This window comes from Carcharhinus amblyrhynchos, chromosome 26 (assembly GCF_965287045.1).
Source record: "Carcharhinus amblyrhynchos chromosome 26, sCarAmb.v2.hapA, whole genome shotgun sequence".
In the NCBI taxonomy this organism is placed as follows: domain Eukaryota; kingdom Metazoa; phylum Chordata; class Chondrichthyes; order Carcharhiniformes; family Carcharhinidae; genus Carcharhinus; species Carcharhinus amblyrhynchos.
The window spans coordinates 25,887,053-25,910,279 of record NC_137349.1 but is presented as its reverse complement, the minus strand read 5'-3'; the positions used below and the strand labels follow the sequence as shown (position 1 = coordinate 25,910,279).

General features: G+C 42.1%; 1 protein-coding gene across 1 annotated transcript in view; it reads right to left on the bottom strand.

Annotated features, from left to right (window-relative positions):
- Window positions 1-23,227, bottom strand: part of LOC145358698 (neurturin-like) — a 114,917-nt gene that overhangs the window by 9,552 nt on the left and 82,138 nt on the right. The window contains exon 2 of the mRNA XM_080212926.1: window positions 9,069-9,270. Within this exon, the coding sequence (XP_080069052.1) occupies window positions 9,069-9,270 (202 nt within the window). The remainder of the gene's footprint in view (window positions 1-9,068; window positions 9,271-23,227) is intronic.

Sequence of the window (23,227 nt, the reverse complement as noted above, 5' to 3'; positions counted from 1 at the left end):
CAGACCCAAATGCTTTTTATGATGTGATGTGAGCTAGCTGTAAGTATCACATTGTGCAATGCACACAGTTTGTTAAATTGTTGAAGATTGCTAAGGCCCTGATTGATACCTTCAGCTGTTTTATGCCCTTGCGCTCTAACAATGCAAGCTGAGAGGGCACTGAGCAAGAAGTGTGCCAGCTGGAATAAACGCCACAGAGTACAGAGGCTGCAGCACACTGCATTGCTTCTGTTGCGGCTTAGGTGATCGACTGTGAAGGCAAGCACTTGGTTCTCCTTGTGTCTAGAAGTGGGGAGTAGATTTTGGTGTCTGTGCACGTGTGTTTGTGTGTGCATGTGGCTGCATAGCTATGTGCCAAATCCAAGCTTTCTATTTAAAACAAAATTATTTTACAAGGCTGAGCTATATTATTTCTGATCAGTTTGAAGTCTCACAACACCAGGTTAAAATCCAACTGGTTTATTTGGAATCACGAGCTTTCGGAGTGCTGCTCCTTCATCAGTTGAGTGAGGTTTACTCACATGATGAAGGAGCAGCACTCAGAAAGCTCGTGCTACCAAATAAACCTGTTGGACTTCAAGCTGGTGTTGTGAGCTTTCTTACTGTGCCCACCTCAGTCCAGCAACGCTGGCATCTCCACAGCAGGTTATGATAAAAAGTAAAGAGGGTTCTAAGCACACTAAACATAACACTAAAATAAAAAAGAAAAAACTTTAATTTATATGGCCCTTTACCATCTCCAGCAGATATCACAAAACACTTCATACCCAATTATCTTCCTGTCTTGTGTGGTCACCATTATTAATAAAAGAGCTGGAAGAGTTGAGTATACTAATACTAATCTTTAGAAAGTCTGAGAAAAATTTGATGAAATGGTAGAAACATATCTGGATGCTAAAACATGAAAGTACTAAAGCAACGAGGTAATGATAACTCTATCGAAAAAAATAGAGAAGAACAGAGAATGAAATGGAGAACTGATGGGGACATTCAAAATGATGAGGGGTTGGGGCTGACATCAATCGGGAGAAACTTGGCGATGGATCAGGGATTAGGCAGCAACATTTACCAATTAGCACAGGAGAAAGCAGAGAGAGGTTGGGCAAAACATGGAATGTCCCAGCAGAAAGACTGGTGGGATACTGAGTCCATCACAGTTTCCAGCAGGGAAGTGAATAGTATCGGAGGTAGTAAATATTTGAAAGATAAGAAGTGTAAAGAGTTTGAAGAAAGGACGAGGGCTAACTCTTTCTGAGCTGGAGCAAGCAACGCTAGGCATTTTTAGTTTTCTTCTGTGCTGTAAAATTCAATGATTCACTAACTGGAAATGAAGAAAGCTGTTTTTTTTCTGAGTTCAGCACTGATCTGTACATTCCAACTGTCCAAACTGGATCAGTGCAAAAATTGAATTCAGAGGGGCAACTTTTTCAGAGGGTGATGCATAAATGGAATGAGCTGCCAGAGGAGGTGGTAGAGGCGGGTACAATTACAAATTTAAAATACATTTGGACAGGTACATGGATGGAAAAGGTTTAGAGAGATGTGGGCCAAATACAAGCAAATGGGACTAGTTAAGCCAAAAGGCCTGTTTCCGTGCTGTACATCTCTATGCCTCTATGACGCTAAACTTTTCAACTATTCTCATAGAAGAGAATCCCTACAGTGTAGAAGGTGACCATTCAGCCCATTGAGTGTGCAGAGCATCTTACCAACCCATACGCCTGCCCTATCCCCATAACACACATACTTACCATGGCTAATCCACCTAACATCTTGGGGCAATTTAGCATGGCCAGTCCACCCATTCCATGCATCTTTGGGCTGTGGGAGGAAACCGGAGCACCCAGAGAAAATTTACACAAACATGGGAAGAATGTGCAAACTCCGCACAGTCACTCAAGGGCAGAATTGAATCCAGGTACCCCTGGCACTGTGAGGCAACGGTACTAACCATTGTGGCACACATTAGCGCTTTGCTCGTGGTCAAATATTTTATAAAAATGTAACATTGGTGTTTGCACACATTTCACATTTATTTCACTATTTGCACAACATACTAGGTGTTGTTCCCTTAATAGGCAAAGAAAATGGCAAGTAATAGCGAAGGCAAATGGGATGTTGGCCTTTCTTTTGAAGGGAATGGAATACAAAAGTAGGGAAGTCTTACTAAAACTATACAAGACACTAGTTGGACCATACCTGGAATACTGTGAACAGTTTTGGTTCCTTTACCTAAGGAAAGATGTACTGGCTGTCCAGTATAGAGGGTTTTTCTAATGAGGAGAGGGTGAATATATTGGGCTTATACTGATTAGAGTTTAGAAGAATGAGAGACAACCTTATTGAGACATATAGGATTCTCAGGGGCCTAGACAGGGTAGATTTGGACCATGGAGATCCAGACAATAAATCCATCAATCACCCAGCAAGCAGCAAACGTGAAACTTCCAGATGGGACCTCACAGCCCTTAAAGCAGCAGGCACCCAAATTTAAGTGAAGTAATTGATTTTTATCTTTCAGGCTATGTCTGGAAGATGTCAGGAGTGTTTTCAAAGCTGTCGCGGCGAGTTATTGGATTCATCAGAGATCGTTGTTTCGTTCCCTCACGGAGACGGTATAGGAGGAGATGACTTGCCAACTCAAAGGCTGCTGGGAGTAGTAGTGACAGTGCCTCTGGGTCTGTAGCATGACAGGGAGATGGAGTAGAGGCTGCGGAGATGGCCATCCCTCCATGACACCCTCTAAGTTAGAGCCAGACTGCTCCATGTCAAGGATGGGAGAGTGCCTGGCAAGCCAGACAATGTACCTGGCATCTCAGTGTGCATGATAATCAGTGTTGTCCTGCAGGCCACTTCAACCAAGTCCTTATCTGAGATGTCTGCATTAGAATCCATTTTTGACCTTGCCCTCTGGTAAGCTGGCAAATGAACAATATTTTCCCCTGATTTAGCTGCACCCCATTCCTGACCGCACGATGCATCATGTTCTGATTCCAACTCTGTACGTGTCTCCAAGATATGTGTGTGTGTCAGTATGTGGGCTGGTGACTGCAAGTGTCAGGTGAAGTGACAGGGCCTCTTCACTGGTGATGTGGCTCTCTCTTCCTCCTTGGAAAGCTGTGGCTTGGCAGGTGTCTGGAAGCAGGAGGAAGATTCATGTCCGGGAAGTTGAGGGGGGTGGTGTGCGAGGTGGTGGGTAAAAAAGATCCACGGTCACACCGTTCTTGGCTTGCTCATCATGCCACATAGCAAGAAAAAGGTGAGCGGAGAATTGACAAGGGAAATGAAGCAGGAAGATACAGTAATTGATCACGCTCTCAGTCACAGCGGGTGACATGGGCTCAATCACTGCCGGCCCCTTTTTTTTATTCATTCATAGGCATCGCTGGCTGACCAGCATTTATTGCCCATTCCTAGTCACCCTGTACAAAAGGCAGTTGAAAATCAACCACATTTCTCTGGCTCTGGAGTCACGTGTAGGCCAGACCAGGTAAGATGGCAGATTTCCGACAATGCTTAATTCCAGATATTTTTTATCAAATTCAAATTCCACCACCTGCCGTGGCGGGATTCGAACTCAGGTCCCTGGAACATTAGCTGAGTTTCTGGATTAGAAGTCTAGCTAATAATGCCACTAAACCATCGCCTCCCCAGGTGGTATGATGTAGAAAGCAATCTCCTCCTCAGAGTGTGCAGGGATCCCCTACCAGTCCCGCTCTTCTTCTTTCTATTATGTATCACCTTGTCCTACAAGAAGGAGAGAAGGGTATCAGTGCTGTGTTTAGCTGATGTGCCTATTGAATAGTTAGGCATAAATGGAGCCAGCAGAGTCGGGTAAGAGGCTGGCAGCACTGGTAGCTGTGTGAGGGTGAAGTGGAGTGCCAGTAAGTGGTGCCAGGTGGATGAGGAAGGTGTGATGATTGAAAAGCTGAGAGGTTGGTGTGGTAGGCGGGAGATGTGAAGGTCCATTAACTAACCCTCACCAGCAGTGGGAGGTCAGTACGTTACTGGCACTGCAGCCAAGTCAATGGGTCCAAGTGCCATGAACTGACCTCCCTGACCATCGGCTCCTTTCTCAGGCTGATCAGACAGATCTCCTGTCCCCCGTGAAATCACAGCTTCGCTCCTCCTGTCCAGCTCCACTCCTGATGCCTCCAATGCTGCATCTATCACGCTGGTACCCTCTCACTTCAACTTGGTCTTCAATATTCCATGATTCTCATTTTATTAATACTGTTCAGTGCAGCTTCCCTTCAAGGCAGATGGTCTGCCTTTAAGAAAAACGGATTGGCTGTGCTTCGTGACTTCTGCACAATATTGCTCAGCCGAACTCCCCCACCCCACACTGCTGAGCACAGAGGCAGTTACAGCACCAAAGAGGGAGGAAGCTGTATTAGACCCATGCATACAATCATGTCAACGAGGTGGGTGCATCAAATTTAGGTCCTGGATCACCTAATTTTGAACCACACAGGCCATGAATCAGAACCCTGCATTCAAAAACCAATGTTTAGACCAGAGGACCCAAACTTGTACATAATAACCTAATTGTGGTCATACCACTTAGAGACATGTAAAGACATGTTTCAACTAATACTCGAGCCTCTCAGTCTCTCCCAAAGTTGGAGATGATTATTTACAATCCGCTCGTCATTTTGTTAATGGACTATTCTGATGTAGACTTATCACGATTAAAATCCACCAAATATTTTTTTGTTTTACCATCCATTTCATTTCTTCAGATCCCCTCTGTCCTGTGAACCCAAAATAAAATTGGGCATTTGAAATTAAAGAATTGGGCACTTTAAATTAACCTGCAGTCAGTTCCAGCAAATAGCCTGCAGAAAATTGAACCTGGCCAAAGTTCAAATACAGTAAGAAGTCTCACAACACCCGGTTAAAGTCCAACAGGTTTATCTGGTAGCAAAAGTGGCGTTTGTTACCAAATAAACCTGTTGGACTTTAACCTGGTGTTGTGAGACTTCTTACTGTGTTTACCCCAGTCCAATGCCGGCATCTCCACATCATGACTACCGAAGTTCACATATACAGAACTCAGACAGGTTGCCGGGGCATGTCTGGAACAGCCCCCGATAACCCATCAAGTGAATTTTGCTTCTATTTGATGTGCACCGGCCTACTGTCTGCAGCCTACAGGTGGCCAGACTCCAAGGAGCCCGGGGTGGCTTGAGATCCTATTGGCAGAAGATCAAGGGCAGGTGGAAAAAGAAGTGTGTGGCTACACGGGGATAAAAATAGGCATTCCAGAAACTTTGGGAGCGAAGGCTCAAGGCGGGAGACAATAAGACCAGACCAGACCAGAAAAGGAAGGAAAGAAACAGGCAAGGAAGAAACAGACAGCGAGAGTCACCTTTTCGAAGGGGAACCAGAGGGACTCACAGACCAGATCTACAGCCTGGGAAGCCATCTTTATGGTGGTATAGCCGAATCCTGGGTGTTTCTTGTATAACACAGTAGGTAATCACAGTGGGTTAACTATTATTAATAAAGAGTTTTGCATTATATATCTGTGTCTGTACTTTGTTCTTCTCAATAATAAAGGCACCTGGGTAAAACTTTGATTAAGAAGCTGGTTGCAGTATCTGAAATATAGAGTTATAGAGATTTATAGCATAGAAACAGGCCCTTCGGCCCAACTTGTCCATGCTGCCCTTTTTTTTAAAATCCCAAAACTAGTCCCAATTGCCCACATTTGGCCCATATCCCTTTATACCCATCTTACCCATGTAACTGACTAAATGCTTTTTAAAAGACAACATTGTACCCGCCTCTACTACTACTTCTGGCAGCTTGTTCCAGACATTCACCACCCTCTATATGAAAAAAATTGCCCCTCTGGACCCTTCTGTAACTTTCCCCTCTCATCTTAAACCTATGTCTTCTAGTTTTAGTCTCCCCTACCTTTGGGAAAAGATATTGACTATCTAGCTGATTTATGCCCCTCATTATTTTATAGACCTCTATAAGATCACCCCTCAGCCTCCTACGCTCCAGAGAAAAATGTCCTAGTCTATCCAGCCTCTCCTTATAACTCAAACCATCAAGTCCTGGTAGTATCTTAAATCTTTTCTGCACTCGTTCTAGTTGAATAGTATCCTTTCTATAATAGGGTGACCAGAACTGTACTCGGTATTCCAATTGTGGCCTTACCAATGTCTTGTACAACTTCAACAAGATGTCCCAACTCCTGTGTTTAATGTTCTGACCAATGAAACCAAGTATGTTGAATGCCTTCTTCATCATCCTGTTCACCTGTGACTCCACTTTCAAGAAGCTAAGAATCTGTACCCCTAGATCTCTTTGTTCTGTAACTGGTCAGATACAACACCTCAATAATATTAACCATCCTTATAGCTTTTCCCTTTTTCTTCTTCTTTTCTGGTTACATTTTTATTTACGTGAACATGTCCTATGTCTTTTCTGTAGTTCTTCCCACTTATAATCATTGCCTGCTTTCAGTTGCTGTGAAGTTTTCAATCCAGCTACATACGCTGTTGGAAGTGTGAGCTGATTCATTTTGGTAGGAAAAACAAAAAAGAGACAGCATAAAATGAAGGGCTATAACTCCAAACAGTGTGCGGGAGCAGAGGTGTATAGGTACATTGAAGGCAACAGGTCAAATGGAGAGAGCAGTTAATAAGGCATACAGTATCATAAGCTTTATTAATAGAGATATAGAATACAAGAACAAGGGAGTTATGCTGAACTTGTGGACACTTGTTAGACCTCAGCTGGAGTACTTTGTACAGTTCTGGGCGCCACACTTTAGGAAGGATATGAACGCATTGGGGAGAGTGCAAAGAGGCTTACCAGAATAGTTCCAGGAATAAGGAGTTTCAGTACTGAAGATAGATTGGATAAGTTGGACTGTTTTCTTTGGAGAAGTGAAGAGTAATAGAAGATTTGGTAGAGGTGTTCAAAATCACGAGGGGCTGGATGGAGTAGATAGAGTAAAGCTGTTTCCATTTGTAAAAGGTTTCAGAAATCAAATACAATGTGAGAATTTTTAAAAATCACATGGTGAGTGGTTCAGGTTTGGAATACACTGCCTGGCAGTGTGATGGAGGCAGGTTCAATTGAGTGGGCATGAGATAATTATTTAAATAGATGCAATGTGCAGGGATTCAGGGAAAAGGCAGGGGAATGGCACTAAGTCATAATATTTATTAAGACCATAAGATACAAGAGCCGAATTAAGCCAGTTTTAGTTTATTTATTAATGTCACAAGTCAGCTTACATTAACACTGCAATGAAGTTACTGTGAAAATCCCCTAGTCACCACACTTCTGTGCCTGTTTGGGTACACTGAGGGAGAATTTAGCTTGGCCAATGCATCTAACCAGCACATCTTTCGGACTGTGGGAGGAAACTGGAACATCTGGCGGAAGTTCACGCAGACACGGGGAGAACGTGCAGACTCCACACAGTGGCCCAAGCCAGGAATTGAACCCGGGTCCTTGGCACTGTGAGGGAGCAGTGCTAACTACTGTGCCACTGTGCTGCCCCATCGACTCTGCTCCACCATTCAATCATGGCTGATATGTTTCTCAACCCCTTTTCCCCATAACCTTTGATCTCCTCACCAATCAAGGACATATCCATCTCTGTCTTAAGTACACTCAATGGACTGGCTCCACAGCCTTCTATTCCACGGATTCATCACCCTCTAACTGACGAAATTCCTCCTCCTCTCGGTGCAGGTACAGACATGATTGGCCGAATGGCCTCATTCTGCACCATAACAATTTCTCCCTTTTGTAGCATGTGACCCAGACTGGGACATGCTCCGAATCCGCTGGACTTACATTCTATAGAAATAGATAAGCACTGGCCAGAATTTTCTTGCTGTTTATGCCAGCAGGTTCTTCTGGTTCCGCCTCTGGCCAAAGGTGTTCCGTCTCTCACCCCGCAAAATATGCTGCGGAGAGGTCAGAAAATCCTCCCCACTTTGTTGAGGTGCTCTCCATGCATACATATACATAGGTACATAGTATACAAAATAGACGTGTAATAGATAATCCTGTTAGAAGCACACCAATACCGTAGCAAACAACTAACAGATTCAAATCATAATACTGAACAGGTGTTGATATGAAAAGTACACTGACATACTGATACATATAATAGGCACCCATGTAAAATATATTGGGGCATTGATATACATGTAACACGTACAGTACTATTCAAATTTATAGATTATCATTTTAATGGTATATAAACAGATGGTATGGGGGCATTCTTCCTACCACACTCCATTTTCATGCTATAGTTTACACAATTATTATTCTGCAGAGAATCACCCTCCTTTAAATAAAATAAAACACAAAATGTTCTCAATAGAAATTGTACAACAATCTTACTAGCAATGGCATTGGGAGTGATAGTAAAATTAGCAAAGGCACAGAAACAGTCCAAAGTGTTCCAAAGTAGGCTTAGGCATCTTTCTTAGGAACTCAAGTAAAACGGGGCGCAAAGGTCTACTTTCCAACTTGCTAACTCGGTTTTTAACGAGGATAATGGAGTTGACTTCCCGCAAAAGGCTTTTCCAACCATCTGCCAGAAGTTGGGCAGAATTGACATGGAACGAACATTGTTACCAATGGTTTTCCAGGGCTTTTCCACCTTTCCCATTGAGCAACTCTGCTGGGAACCGGGGCGCGAATCTGACCACTTATCTTGCACAAAGACACAAGGAGGTCTATAAAAACACGAGAGCTTACGAAGCATGCAGATTTCTTATCATGAATAATAATACACAATCAACACTGACCCTGTACGGGGGGGGATATTTCGCTGCTTTTGCGGTATAAAATTTAATTCTTCATAAAATCAGTCCTCAGTCAATGAGGCACTGCCTCAATACCCATCTCAAGTGAAGAATAAATACCATGTCACCAATGAAGGCAGAGACTTCATCAGCCTCAATCTAAGAGTAAGTGTGTAATAGAAATGCATTTTTATTGTGCAATAGATCTCATTGTTGATACTATGAGCCGACCTATATGTACCTTTCCACATGTGTCAGGGAAAGGTACTGGTCCCTTACATTTCACTTTGTAAGACTGGGGGCTGGGTGGCAGTCTTGGGTCCTGGGGCTGATGCTCTTCTGATGAGGATGGAGTAATTGTTCTCCCTCTAATGGACATGTTTCTGTAAATAAGAGCTGAAAATATGGTACTGAAGAGCATTGAGGCGACCACCACTACCTTCCATACCTTCATCTTAGAGCATGTCACAGCAGCAAGGCCCTGCAAAACACAACAAGAAGCAGTGTTAGCTTTGGGCAGTACATCTATAACTATATCATTTTTGTTTCTTTATAGTGTCATCATGGATTGGAATAGTGTATGGAATATTTCCCTACTTGGCCTGCAAGGGTACTCAAGTTTGGTGAGGTATTAGGCAGATGAAACAAACAAACCAATTCCCCATGCAGACACAATGGGCTGAATGGCCTCCTTGTGTGCTGTACAAGTCAACAAACTATATCCACCAAGTGCATGCTCTACCTTCAAGACAATTAATCCTCAGTTTATTTCTATCTCAAACTGATACGAGAAGCAGAACAAACACTTATTGATGTTAAATTGGACATTTTATAATGAGAGTCAGTCTTGTATTCTTTTGGGAAAAAATTGGCACCGGCAAACACAAACAATCCAAGTATTTGTTTCGCTCAGCCATAAAGTGACATATTCTGGAATTAAACAGGCCAGTTCTACATGTGTAATATCAGGAAAAGATTGGTGACATGAAAACATCAGGGCAATCCAAGAAATTAATATTTTCCACTGGTCATATGAATTTAAAAACTGTGGGAAAATGTAAGTTAATTAAGACAGGGACAGTGTGGCTGTTTTAGCGGAACGAGTACATTTGATATGTTGATGAGCTTAGCAACACTGCAAACAGATATTTCCCTAAGATGAGTTTGTAACAATGGGGGACAAGACAGGAATGGATTTGAATAAGTTATTAAGGGTTTCAAAGGAAGAAGTACAAGGTGTGAAACGAGAGACGTGAAGAAAGGTTCATAAAGTGAGTGTACTTTACATTTACACTTCAAAAACAAAAAGAAGGTAATTAAGTCTTATTTTTAAAGAAGCTGGTTCAGATAAGGGAAAATCAGAGGGAAAAACTATTTAAGGGGATGATTAAACCAATACAGAGGAAACTGCCTTTAGACCTCAGCCAACAGCAAGAATTGCTGTTTAATTTCCAGCAAGCAGTGTCGGTGAAGAAAGCCTAATTTGAAAAGCAACTTGTTGGCTTATATCAGAGGCAACCCCAAGGAGACATAATTGCATTGTGTGATAACAATTACTGTATTTCTATAGATTTTAAAATCTGTAAGTTGTTGTAGAATTACTTGGGGACAGTTAGACCTGATGGCAGTTAAGATTCTTTGGAACTTTTTAAATTAATGATAGTGTACAGCCATTGTCTTAGTTAAATGCTCTTCTAGTTTACTTTGTTGTTGTTTATTTTACTTCTTAATAAACATTTTTTTAATTAAAATCATCACAAAAGGTTTGGGACTTCATTCCCTGGATCTCAAACCTTTCCTCAAACTATAAAAATTTGAAACATATAGTTGAGGGTAGTTGTTTCCCTTCTGGGATTTGAACAAGTTGGCATTTACCATCACCTGTGTTCTTAACAGTGGAATCCTGAAACAACTGAAGGTATTTTTTCCCCCCACCATATATGCCAGTCATCAGCACATTTGTGATAATAAAGAGCCACTCCCCTCAGTATTACTTATTGAGACCGCCTGCAAACGAAAGGGTTGTAGCTATTGCGTACGGTAATTGGAAATTTTTTTGAGAACAGGAGTTCCCAGCAATATTTGTCAGAAATTCTTTGAGTAGCAACAGAAAGATGCAGCACTGAGTAAAATGGAAAGCGGAGGGACAAATTAGACAGCGATGTTGGTGAAATGGCTTCCAGATATTGAATCATTCTGAGGTGGAATTGTACTAAAATGGTATCGTCCTTTTAAGGGATACCAGGTAAGATTGCATTGTAATACAGTGGCATCATCTCAGCATGCTGTTAGATTTATTACAGCATATTGGGCCAGTGCTCAAGTTGGATGGCACTAACTTGACAATGAAGTCCAATGAAGATCCTTCCTCCCAAATTAAATCACACATCTAGCAAAATCCTTATGTTTATTCATAACTTTGAATTTGCCTATAATCTTCTATTCATCTATAATCCTCTGTTCATTCATAACCATACACCTGTCTATTATCTAATACATACATAGAATCATGCAGCTATCCATAACTTGAGTTTGTCCATCATTGTCCATCTGAACAAATCTAAAACTCTCAAGCCCCAACTCTATCCATATCTGATGAAAGGTCATCCAGACTCGAAACGCTGGCTCTATTCTCCACAGATGCTGTCAGACTTTCTGGGCAGGATTTTACCACCTCGCTCATCCTGAAACTGTAAAATCCCACTTGAGGTCAAGGGATCTTTCCACGTACCGCCCCTCGTCCACTCCAATTCCCATAGTAGGCGGGGCAGTAAAATTCCGGCTGCTGAGATTTTCCAGCATTTTCTATCCATAATTGTTTGTTCTCTTCTCAATAACACAGCCATTAAACATAAGCTTGTGCTAAGCATAACCTCCCTCCGTCATCCTCAATCTTATGTGCTCTGTGTCTGAACCTTCAATATCTTCCACTTGTTAGTAACCTCTTATCTGTTCGTTACCCCTTTATCTATCCTTACTCCTGTCTATCAACCTCTGTTCATTCCCTAGTGTGACTATTTGTAACCTGGCACATTTAAATACTTGGCACTTATTCATACCAATGAATGAATGTCCAACCCTAACAGGCACACACTTTCCTAAGTGCAGATATCTAGTTTATCAGTTTTGAAGTTGGAACTAATTACATTTGTGAAAACTGGACCATTGATTTCCTTTCTTTAGCAACTTGCTTGGTGTTGGCCTCATTCATGATTTTCAGTTCCAGATATTGGTCCAAACACTTGAAACGTATTTTTTGGCAGCACTGTTTTAGTGATTCTACTGTTGCTTAACAAATCAGGTTTGAGTGATAAACACTTAGCATTGATGAACTAATAATACCAATTTAGCTAATTATCGGAAGCAGCTTCTGGTAATTTTATTGGTCTGCTGCTTTCTGAAATGTTAACTATCAGTGGTAATAGTATAATAACATTTAAACAAGGTTTCTTTACAATCTAGCCCCCTTCCTAGATTGTGCATTTATGTTACAAAGTGAATCCTTGAGGCAGTGGTGTAGCATCCTGCCCTTTCATACCATCAGTCTAGACTGGATTTAAATCCAATGGGATGAAATTTCACTCTTCTCACTGTCCCTAGTTACACACTAATTGACACTGAAGTGACAATCTCAGTCAAAGAGGCTATGAGAGAAACGGCAATGTCACATGGGGTTAATGCACATTAATGTAACAGAGTAGAGAAATAGCGAGTTCCTCTCTCCAACAAACACTGCTTTACATAGCCTGAGAGTGCTTGATACTGACACTGTGTACCTGAAATGAAAAGTGGTTTATTCATTAACATCCTGCACATTGATGCAGACGGAAGCAGAATGCTAAACTCCTGGGTTGCAGCACCATTCAATATGAAGGTGTTTTGATCTTCCTCTCATTTGCTCATCTACTCTCCTGGAAGTGCAAACTCGCACTGGATACAACTCTTACAAACTCCAACAGCCTCTGGTACGTCACTCATGTGGCGTCTCCTCATGTCTAAGCTTTGCAATGAGCTTTGCCAACTAGTGTTTCTGATCCTGCCAAATTAAGTTTTAAGTTTAAGTATTTATTAGCACAAGTAAGCTTATATTAACACTGCAACGAAGTTACTGTGAAAATCCCCTAGTTGCCATATACCAACGCCTGTTTGGGTACACTGAAGGAGAATTTAGCATGGCCAGCACGTCTTTTGGACTGAGGGAGGAATATGGAGCACCTGTAGGAAATCCATGCTGACACAGAGAACATGCAGATTCCGCACAGTCCATTACCCAAGCCAGGAATTGAACCGGGTCCTTGGCGCTGTGAGGCAGCAGTGCTAACCACTATGCCACCGTGTCAATTGTCCAGGAGTCTCCCAGGATGAAGAAAGAATATAGTAAAATGATGGTGGGTGCCAGAGATGCAAAGGCAAAACTCACGGCGAGTCCTCCCAGGCCTGGGAGAAACAGTTTCTGGTGGCCTGGGAGAACCCGCCATGAGTTTTGCCCTTGCATCTCTGGCACCCACCATCACTTCACTACTCCATGACTTAGCGGCTGCTGAGTTTGAACCCAGGAAGCGAGTTAGGAATGTTGGTGATGAGCTGACTTCCAGAAGATGTGAGAAGTGCCCCAAAAATTTGAGGCCACAGCTCCTTGAAGGAGATCTCAGTTTGGTTGAGGTTTAACGATGCCGATCCATTTAGATCTGTGAAATCCAAGGGCAGATTTTTGTAATCTATCTTTAAGAGATAGCAGCATACTATCACTTTAAGGGAAGAGTGTCATGTGATCCAGCCTCAGTTTCACTTTAGCCTAGAGCAGAACACAAAGGCACAGCCCTGCAGTTCTGATGTCCTCAAGCTTTTTATCCACGCATATCTGCTCATGTGTGCTTGTTCATAAAAAATGAACCCATAAAGCATTTACACAATCCCTTATGAACAACTGGTGCCTTTATACCATTACAACAGGGACAACATGGTGTGTCGCAATGGTTCCTTCTAAATGGCAGAGTGCTCAGCCATGCTGCGAGATTGAAAGTTTTTAAAGTTTATTTATTAGTCACAAGTAAGGCTTACATTAACACAGCAATAAAGTTACTGTGAAATTCTCCTAGTCATCACAGTCCGGCACCTGTCCGGGTCAATGCACCTAACCAGCACATCTTTCCGAATGTGGGATGAAACTGGAGTATCCGGAGGAAACACACATAGACACTGGGAAAACGTGTAGACTCCACACAGGCAGCGACCCAAGCCGAGGATCGAACCCAAGTCCCTGGCGCTGTGAGGCAGCAATGCTAACCACAATGCCACCACAGGTTTGAACAGTTTTAGATTGTGCTTCGTGGCATGAAAAGACCCTCTGATCCAACAACAAAGCCGCAGCATCAGAGGGTATTAAAACAATAATGCGGTGACAGCACAGAAAGGCTTTGAAAACAAAGTGCAGAGACAGAGCTCAAAGAAAGAGCTAGTTAGCAACAGGTCCCTCACAGCAAGTGGGACAGCGCTTGAGAGGACCAGGTTAGCTCAGTCAGAGAAGGCGAGTGTCCAGGGCAATGGCCAGATTGATAGCAAGTGAGGGAGAGTCAAACATTAAAAAACACAAAAATGTCAGTAAAATCAGGCCAGAGAGGGTCGTGGTTACAATGGGCAGAGTTCTAAAAGTGAAAACTGATCACCTTTGCTGCAAAAACTGAGCCCAAACCAGAGTCCTTGAAGAGAGATGGAGATCGACTAGATAGTCCTATCAGATCTTGTGCAGAGCTGTTATTATAGGATGGCTGTAAATGGGTTACAACAAGTAGTAGGTAAGATATTGAGGTGATACTACCACTTACATGTCAGTATGTATAATACTGTTAATCATAAGGGGAGTTTTACCAAAACATCCATTAGTTATTGATGCTATTTCAGTAAGCTACTATAATTTATTGGTGGAATCAAAGGCCTACATTTTCCAGTCCCATTCGTCATGTGCATGGGATGGAAAATTTGACAGGGCAGTGAAAGGTCTGTTGACTTTGGGCGGGAGTTTCCGGTCTCGTGGGCAGGCAGGAAAGCAAAAACACGATAAAGCTTTCTGACATTGTTGCTTGGCTCAATATATGTAACAAGGCCATCAACACTCTAGAATGGATTGTGTAGCTCCATCCAAACATTGTAATTGCAACATTTAGATAGTGAGCATTAATACTGCTCTTTGCTGCCAAGTCACTTTCAGCACAAATCTCCAAATGAAATCAGAGATAAAAGGGTGCAGTGCATGAGAAAGCATTCCAGAAAATCCAAGGATTGCTCACACGGGGATGAAGAGGCGCTATGGGGTTATAATCTGCATCTGGAACGGGTCTGAAAACAAGGATGGAGGGGAGAAAAAAAAAATCAGGCACAACACTGTAAACAATACTACTTTGTGTAATATCCACTGCAAATAGCAGGAGGAAAAACATCTCGGTTGTTTAAAAAGAATGATCATTTTCTTTACAAAATTACTCTATCAGTAAACAGCAATAGTGAACAATAGTGAATCACCAGAACAGCAATTGTGTACTATAGTGAATCTCCTGAACTGCAATAGTGTACAATAGTGAATCTCCTGAACTGCAATAGTGTACAATAGTGAATCTCCAGAACAGCAGTAGTGCACAATAATGAATCTCTTGAACAGCAATAGTATACAATAGTGAACCTCCTGAATGCCAATAGTGTACAATAGTGAATCTCCAGAACAGTAATAGTGTATAATAGTGAATTCCCTGAACAGCAATAGGGTGCAATAGTGAATCTCTAGAACAGCAATAATGTATAATAGGGAATTCCCTGAACAGCAAGTGTGCAATAGTGAATTCCCTGAACAGCAATAGTGTACAATAGTGAATTTCCTAAAAACTGCAATAGTGTGCAATAGTGAATCTCTAGAACAGCAATAGTGTACAATAGTGAATCTGCTGAATAGAAATAGTGTGCAATAGTGGATCTCCAGCACAGCAATAGTGCACAATAGTGAATCTCCTGCAACCAAAAATATACAATAATGAATCTCCTGAACGCCAACAGTGTACAATAATGAATCTCCCGAGCAGCAAGTCTACAATAATGAATCTCCTCAACAGTGTGCAATAATGAATCTCCCAAACTGCAATAGTGTACAATAGTGAATCTCTAGAACAGTAATAGTGCACAATAGTGAATCTCCTGAACAGCAATAGTGCACAATAGTGAATGTCCTGAACAGCAATAGTGTGCATTAGTGAATCACCAGAATAGCAATACTGGATCACCAGAATGGCAATAGTGTACAATACTGAATTGTTAGAACAGCAATAGTGTACAATAGTGAATCTCTAGAACAGTAATCGTGTACAGAACAGTATTAGTGTAAACAGTGAATCTCCTCAACAGCAATTCACAATAGTGAATCTCTTCAATTGCAATAGTGTACAATAGTCAATCAGAACAGCAATAGGTAACAGTAATGGATCTCTAGAACAGTAATAGTGTACAATAGTGAATCAGCAGAACAGTATTTGTGTGCAATAGAGAATCTCCAGAACAGCAGTAGAACAGAGGAACCCATTATTTGCACCATTATTTGGGAACATAATGAGTGGTTTAAGGATCGGTCCATCAGTACCAGTCAGAGCATCCAGAGATGGACAATAAAAGAGGATTTATATTAAATGTGCTTTCTTACTGTGCCTGTTTTTTTTAATATCTTTATTATCATACTATTAATCACATTTTTAACATTGAAGATTTCCGTTGCTTAGTCTCGAGCGGAAGATGTAATGGATATAAAACTTTTGTGACTCATTTAATAAGCTCAGGGCCTACTTCATATTATTGGCATATTTGCCTCAGTTGTAGAATCCAAATTTTTCACTTGTTTGGGAATCTGAGCCAATCATCTGAAAGTGTGTGAACAGAAATTTGATTATCAGAAATGCCGTGTTCAAAGTGTGGCACAGACAGGTCCGACGGGCATGGTGAGCTGCTGGGTGAGACATTAAATCCAGATCCCGTCTCCCCACGGAGGTGGATGCCCAATGTTCTACACTTACTGAAGGAGAGAGGGGAGTTCATCTCGAATCCTGGCCAATATTCATCCCTCAGCCAGCACTATTTGTTGGCTTGCTTCTTGTTTTGTAATGGTTTAGATCAAGCAGCTTAGGAGTTATGGACATTACAGCCACATTCCCCTCAATATCCTTGCTCAAACTTCAGGAGACAAAGGAAATATGACATATCAGCTACGACTCTCACCAACTTTTACTGATGCACCATAGAAAGCATTCTTTCTGGTTGTTTCACAGCTTGGTATGGCTCCTGCTCTGCCCAAGACTGCAAGAAACTACAAAGATTTGTGAATGTAGCCCAACCCATCACACAGACCAGCCTTCCATCCATTGACTATGTCTACACCTCCTGTTGCCTCGGCAAAGCAGCCAGAATAATTAAGGACCCCACACATCCTGGACATTCTCTCTTCCATCTTCTTCCGTTGGGAAAAAGATAAAAAGTCTGAGGTCCCGTACCAACCGACTCAAGAACAGCTTCTTCCCTGCTGCTGTCAGACTTCTAAATGGACCTACCTTGCATTAAGTTGATCTTTCTCTGCACCCTAGCTATGACTGTAACACTATGTTCTGCACTCACTCTGACAATCGACAATGGTTTAATGGTCATCAGTAGATTCTTAATTCCAGATAGTTTTTTTAAATTGAATTCAAATTCCACCATCTGTCGTGGCGGGATTCAAACCCAGGTCCCCAGAACATTCCGCTGAGTTTCTGGATGAATAGTCTAGCGATAACACCACTTGACCATCACCTCTTCTGGCACTTCGAGAGGTTTATTCCTCATCTGCCCTGCATATCCCTGCTCTCCGGGGGAAGGTCATCAAGATACCTTCTTTGACGTACTGCTTGAGAAAGCTGTGCGTGACAAGTAACCGCATTCAATGGTCTTGCATGGGCGGCTAAGGGAAGATTTTCAATTCCATAGGACAGAGGACAATGACACCAAGAGCTCCTGAATTTTAGCAACACATTGCAATTTGAATGTAAAGAGAGGGTTAGCCTTAGCTTTTGGCAACACTGGGGTGGGAGAATCTGAGCTCTGGCAAAAAAGCAGAGGGCGGAATGCGCTCACTAGAGCTTTCCCTGATTCTGGCAACACCGAGAATGAAACCTGGTTCCAATGAGGGTGAGGAAATGAAAGATAAAAGGAACACACATACAAAGATTGCAATAGCTGGCCTGGATTCACTACTCCAGCAGTCCACTCCACCCTGTCCTTGGGGCATACTGATCACTTTCCCTCCCATCCAGATACCACTGTGCTCTTCCATTGTCAGATTGGCATCCAAACAACATTTTTGCCCCTAAATCTGCACCCACTGTTTTCCCATCTCTGGCATCCTTGGAATTTTTTTTAAACTCGAAGCTTATTTCCAGCACTATACACATACTGCATGATAATCATGTATAGCAGATTTAAGCCAATGACCTATTCAAAGTCGCCAAGAAAAGGTCAGGGAACATGATAGAATTGATGAGGTTGAGAATCGAGCCAGAACTTCAGGCTAGAGTGCTTATTCTTGTCATCCAGTCTATTAGTAAATATTTTTGAACCTTATATAACTACGATTTTCTTTGGCCTTTCAACATCACTCTGTTTTAGCTGCTTTGTTTTGGGTCTAAATATTCCGTATTAACTCGTTAATGTATCAGATGTTACCGGGACTGAAAGGCTTGAATTACAAGGAGAGGCTGGGGCTTTTTTTCCCTGGAGCACAGGAGGATGAGGGGTGATCCTATACGGCTTTATAAAGTCATGAGGGGCATAAGTAGGTGAATATCCACGGTCTTTTCCCCAGGGTAGGGGAATCCAAAACTAGAGGGTGTAGGTATAAGATGAGAGGGGAAGGATTTAGAAGAGACCTAAAGGGTAACTTTTTCACATAGAGGGTGGTGCGTATATGGAATGAGCTGCCAGAGGAGGCGGTAGAGGCAGGTGCAATTACAACATTTAAAAGATATTTAGACAGGTACATGTTTAGGAGAGGTTTAGAGGGATATGAGCCAAACAGAGGCAAATGAGACTAGTTCAGTTTAGGAAAACTGGTTGGCGTGGACAAGCTGGGCTGAAGGGCCTGTTATATTTCTATGACTCTATGACAATCACTGTACAGACACAATTTTAAAGATGGGCTCTTGGATGGTAATTTTAACCTTGTGACGTGATGAAAAATGGATGATATTAAGTTAGCTGCTCGTCATGCATCACATCCATTGAAGTCAATGTCAGGAAAAATGGTACTGAGTGAATGATTCAATAATGGCTGTTTTAATCCATAACCCCATGTTAAATGACATTCTTACAGTCCCTGTAAAGAGAGAAAGGAAGAGATATTGGCGAAACATTTAAAATGAAGCAGGTTGAAGTGTGGCAACCTGGATACAATGGCTGATGAATATAAATGTAGATACTAAATGTGAGATTTTTTTAATAAGTTAGTGAGCGTACTGTGGTGTTGCTCACAATAAAATGGAATTAAGGAACACACAGCATTTATTAGAAATGTTTGATTACTGAAGCTTTTTTTTTTGTGAAATCGAGGCAGCACAGTGCCAGGGACCCGGGTTCAATTCCAGTTTGGGTCATTCTCTGTGCAGTTTCCCTGTGGCTGCTTGGGTTTCCTCCGGGTGCTCCAGTTTCCTCCCACAATCCGAAAGACATGCTGGTTACCTGTATTGGCCATGCCAAATTCTCCCTCAATGCACCCGAACAGGGGCCGGAGTGTGGTAACTAGGGGATTTTCACAGTGACTTTATTGCAATGTTAATGTAAGCCTACTTGTGACACTAATAAATAAACTTAAAACTATAAGTCTCTTTCTCATTCAAGACTTTCAAAGGTGCATCTGAGCTCCCAGAAACATGACTGCTAAGAAATAGTGGAAAACTTTGGCAAGAGTTGAAAAGCTGCAATATATCTAATGCATCAATGACACAAGCCATGAATACATTGCAAAAAGATGCAGCGATTTATGGCGAGTGGAGACACCAGACCCAATTCCTCACAAATCGCTGGACGAGTTGCACTGCTTCAACTTTAGCCTCAACGGAAGTTTAAAAACTGCAATCTTGCGCACTAATCCATTGAAATTCATTGCGCATTAAGTACAAATTAATCTCAACCGCTGACAAGTTAGGGCTGGTAACTCACTTCATGAGGACTCTGTTAATGATGTGATTTACGGTCCCAACCTCAAACTCAACTTTGGAGGCCCAGACAAGGAACGAATGAAGCCGCGGAGCCTCAATCCAGCAGGTAGTGAATTGTTTAAAAAAAAAGTGTTTTTAGATCAGTCTTGGCAGTATTTGGTGCCAATTTTGGCATCCACACTCCTGTTTCATGTCAGAACGCAATAATGGTCGGGATACAAAGCTGTGTTGACACTAAAAATGCAAAGTGGGTAGATTTCTTTCAGAAAATCAGTTTGGCCTACAGTGTGTGAGTAAAAATGTTCTTTTTGCATAATTTCTCTACCATTGATTCATTCCTCACTTATGAATGGTCGAAGCAACAATTCCCAAGCACGACTGGATAACAATGTCCTCTTCATTGCTCTGTTAATGTTTTTCTCAATTTTTCTTTATGTCCCTCTTCTGTCTTAATCTATTCTTTCTTTCCCTGTATCTACTTTGACTCGAAGGCCTGGGTTTTCATTCTCAAGGCAGGTAACAAAAGTTGGGAAACATCCCAACTCAACCCACCTGCCTCAAGACAAAAGTGCCTGCAAAGGCAGGATCTTTATTGCTAGGCAGTAGGTGGGGTTGGAGTCAAATCAGCTACCCCGGAAAGATGTTTGGAGGCAAGCACAGGCCCTGCCGGGTGCAGAGATGGATGTTCAAGAAGGCCCATCTCAGTGTTGAGGGCATTTGTCTCAGTGAAAATAAAAACACTCTACACTGGCTCTCCAGCCCTCACACCACCTCATCATCACCCCTACACCTCATCCATGCCACCACATATCTCCAACCACCTCCAAAGGTCCCTCACGTCTCCTATGTCAAGCGCTGCCCTTCCATCCACTCCCATGCCCCACCAACGCCAAGTTGACTTTCAAAATAGTAATTTATTCATAACCTTCTCCTCGATTGAAAGAAAAGTTTTCACTACAAGCTGATAAAAGTGTCAATCATCCAGATCTTTAACATTATCAATAACAAATTTCAAACTCTTAAAACCAGTCAACTTATGTAAACAAACAGTGTAACATTGATAGCAGAGATCAGAAAGCCTAAGCTGTCAATCAATATTTTCTCTGGAGAGCAGATGTTTTGGAAATGTAATGATTGTTTGGGCCCTCAGCCAGGCAAACACAATGGGATCTATGATCCCTGCTGTCAATTTCACACTGTTTGTTTATGCAAGTTGAGTGGTTTCAAGTGTTTGTTAATAATATGTTAAAGGGTCTGGATGATTGACAGTTTATTAGTAGTGAAGACTTTTTTCCAACATAGGAGAAAGTTATGGACATATTACTTTTTAAAAACTTTAATAATATATACCACTATATATTATTGGGTTAATTGGGTTCTGGACAGTGTATAGTTGGTCAATGGGCATAAAACTGTCATAGCTTGACATAGGGGACATTAGGGATGATGGGACGGATGGGTGGAAAGGCAAAGCTTGACAAAGGGGCCACATGGGGTGGATGGAGGGCGTAACTTGACATAGAGGATGAGTAGGACCTTTAGAACCTAAGATTAGGGTTCATAGCTCTTCCCAAGGATTATGAACCATGACCATTTAATAACCTGGCCTGACTCCGCGAAAATTGCAGAGGAGTAAGACACTATCGATGCAAGGGAACTGGCCAGGTCCGGAGTGCTGGATGTGCGACCCACCTTCCATTTTTAAAGGACTCCCAAGTCACCCTGACACAATAAAAATTCAGGCCTAATTCAATATATTTCAGTCTCTGTGTTTACACTGTGGCCAATCGCCACGGTGTTTTTACAGATGCACCATAGAAAGCATCCTTTCCGGAGGTATCACAGCTTGGTATGGCTCCTACTCTGACCAAGACCACAATAACCCAGTCCATCACTCAAACCAGCCTCCCGTTCATTGACCCCATATACACTTCCCACTGCCTTGGAAAAGCAGCGGCATAATCAAGGATCCCACACACTCCAGACATACTCTTTTCCATCTACTTCCATTGGGAAAAAGATACAAAAGTCAGAGATCACATACCAACCGATTCAAGAACAATTGCTTCCCTGATGCCATCAAACTTTTCAATAGACCTATTATATGTTAAGCTGATCGTTCACTTCACTCTATCTGAAATAGAGATACGGGGCGGCACGTTAGCACAGTGGGGCGGCACAGTAGCACAGTGGTTAGCACTGCTGCTTCGCAGCTCCAGGGTCCTGCGTTCGATTCCTGGCTTGGGTCAGTGTCTGTGTGGAGTTTGCACATTCTCCTCGTGTCTGCGTGGGTTTCCTCTGGGTACTCCAGTTTCCTCCCACAGTCCAAAGATGTGCAGGTTAGGTTGATTGGCCATGCTAAAAAATTACCCCTTAGTGTCTAGGGATGTGTAAGTTAGAGGGATTAGTGGGTATAATGTGTAGGGATACGGGGGTAGGGCTTGGGTGGGATTGTGGTTGGTGCAGACTCGATGGGCTGAAGGGCCTCTTTCTGCACTGTAGGGTTCTATGATTCTATGTAACCACAACACCACATTCTGCACCTATGTACTCTATGTACTTCTCTCCTATGTACTCTATGAACAGTATGCTTTGTCTGTATAGCTCCCAGGAAACAATATTTTTCGCTGTATCCAAATACATGTGTCAATAATAAATCAAATCAAAGACATTCTGGTGCTCCGGATGTGATGTTGACATCGCTTTGCCATTATCAATTTGCATTTCCAATCATTAGCAGCCCAAATATAGTCTAAAATATAGTGCAGACTAAAAGCTGTGAGAAATGTCCACTTCACGCTACCTGGGTGTTTGTGGGTGAATATTCTATAAAAATACCCAGGACTCTATTGGTGAAACCTGCAACTGCCAGCTAAAAGTTTATTAGCCAATATATTCAACCAAACCATTCTAAAAAGCAACCAGTGAATAAAAACTAGGTTAAAAATACACTGCTAATATTTCACATTCAAAACTCCAGCATCCAGATGGTTAAATGGAATCGCGAAAGTTTCAATACTCGCACCGCTGAAGATCTTAAAATAACTATATCACACTTGCCAAAAACAAACTTGCAGGAAAAGAACTTCCCTGGTTTGAAGTACATACTAATACCATGGGAAGGCAACACAAGCTCAGGTCAAAGGTCATCCGCCATATACATTAGTAGTGAGGGAAGAACCTTTATAGTGCGCAGAAACAAAAAGCAGGCCTACCAGTGAC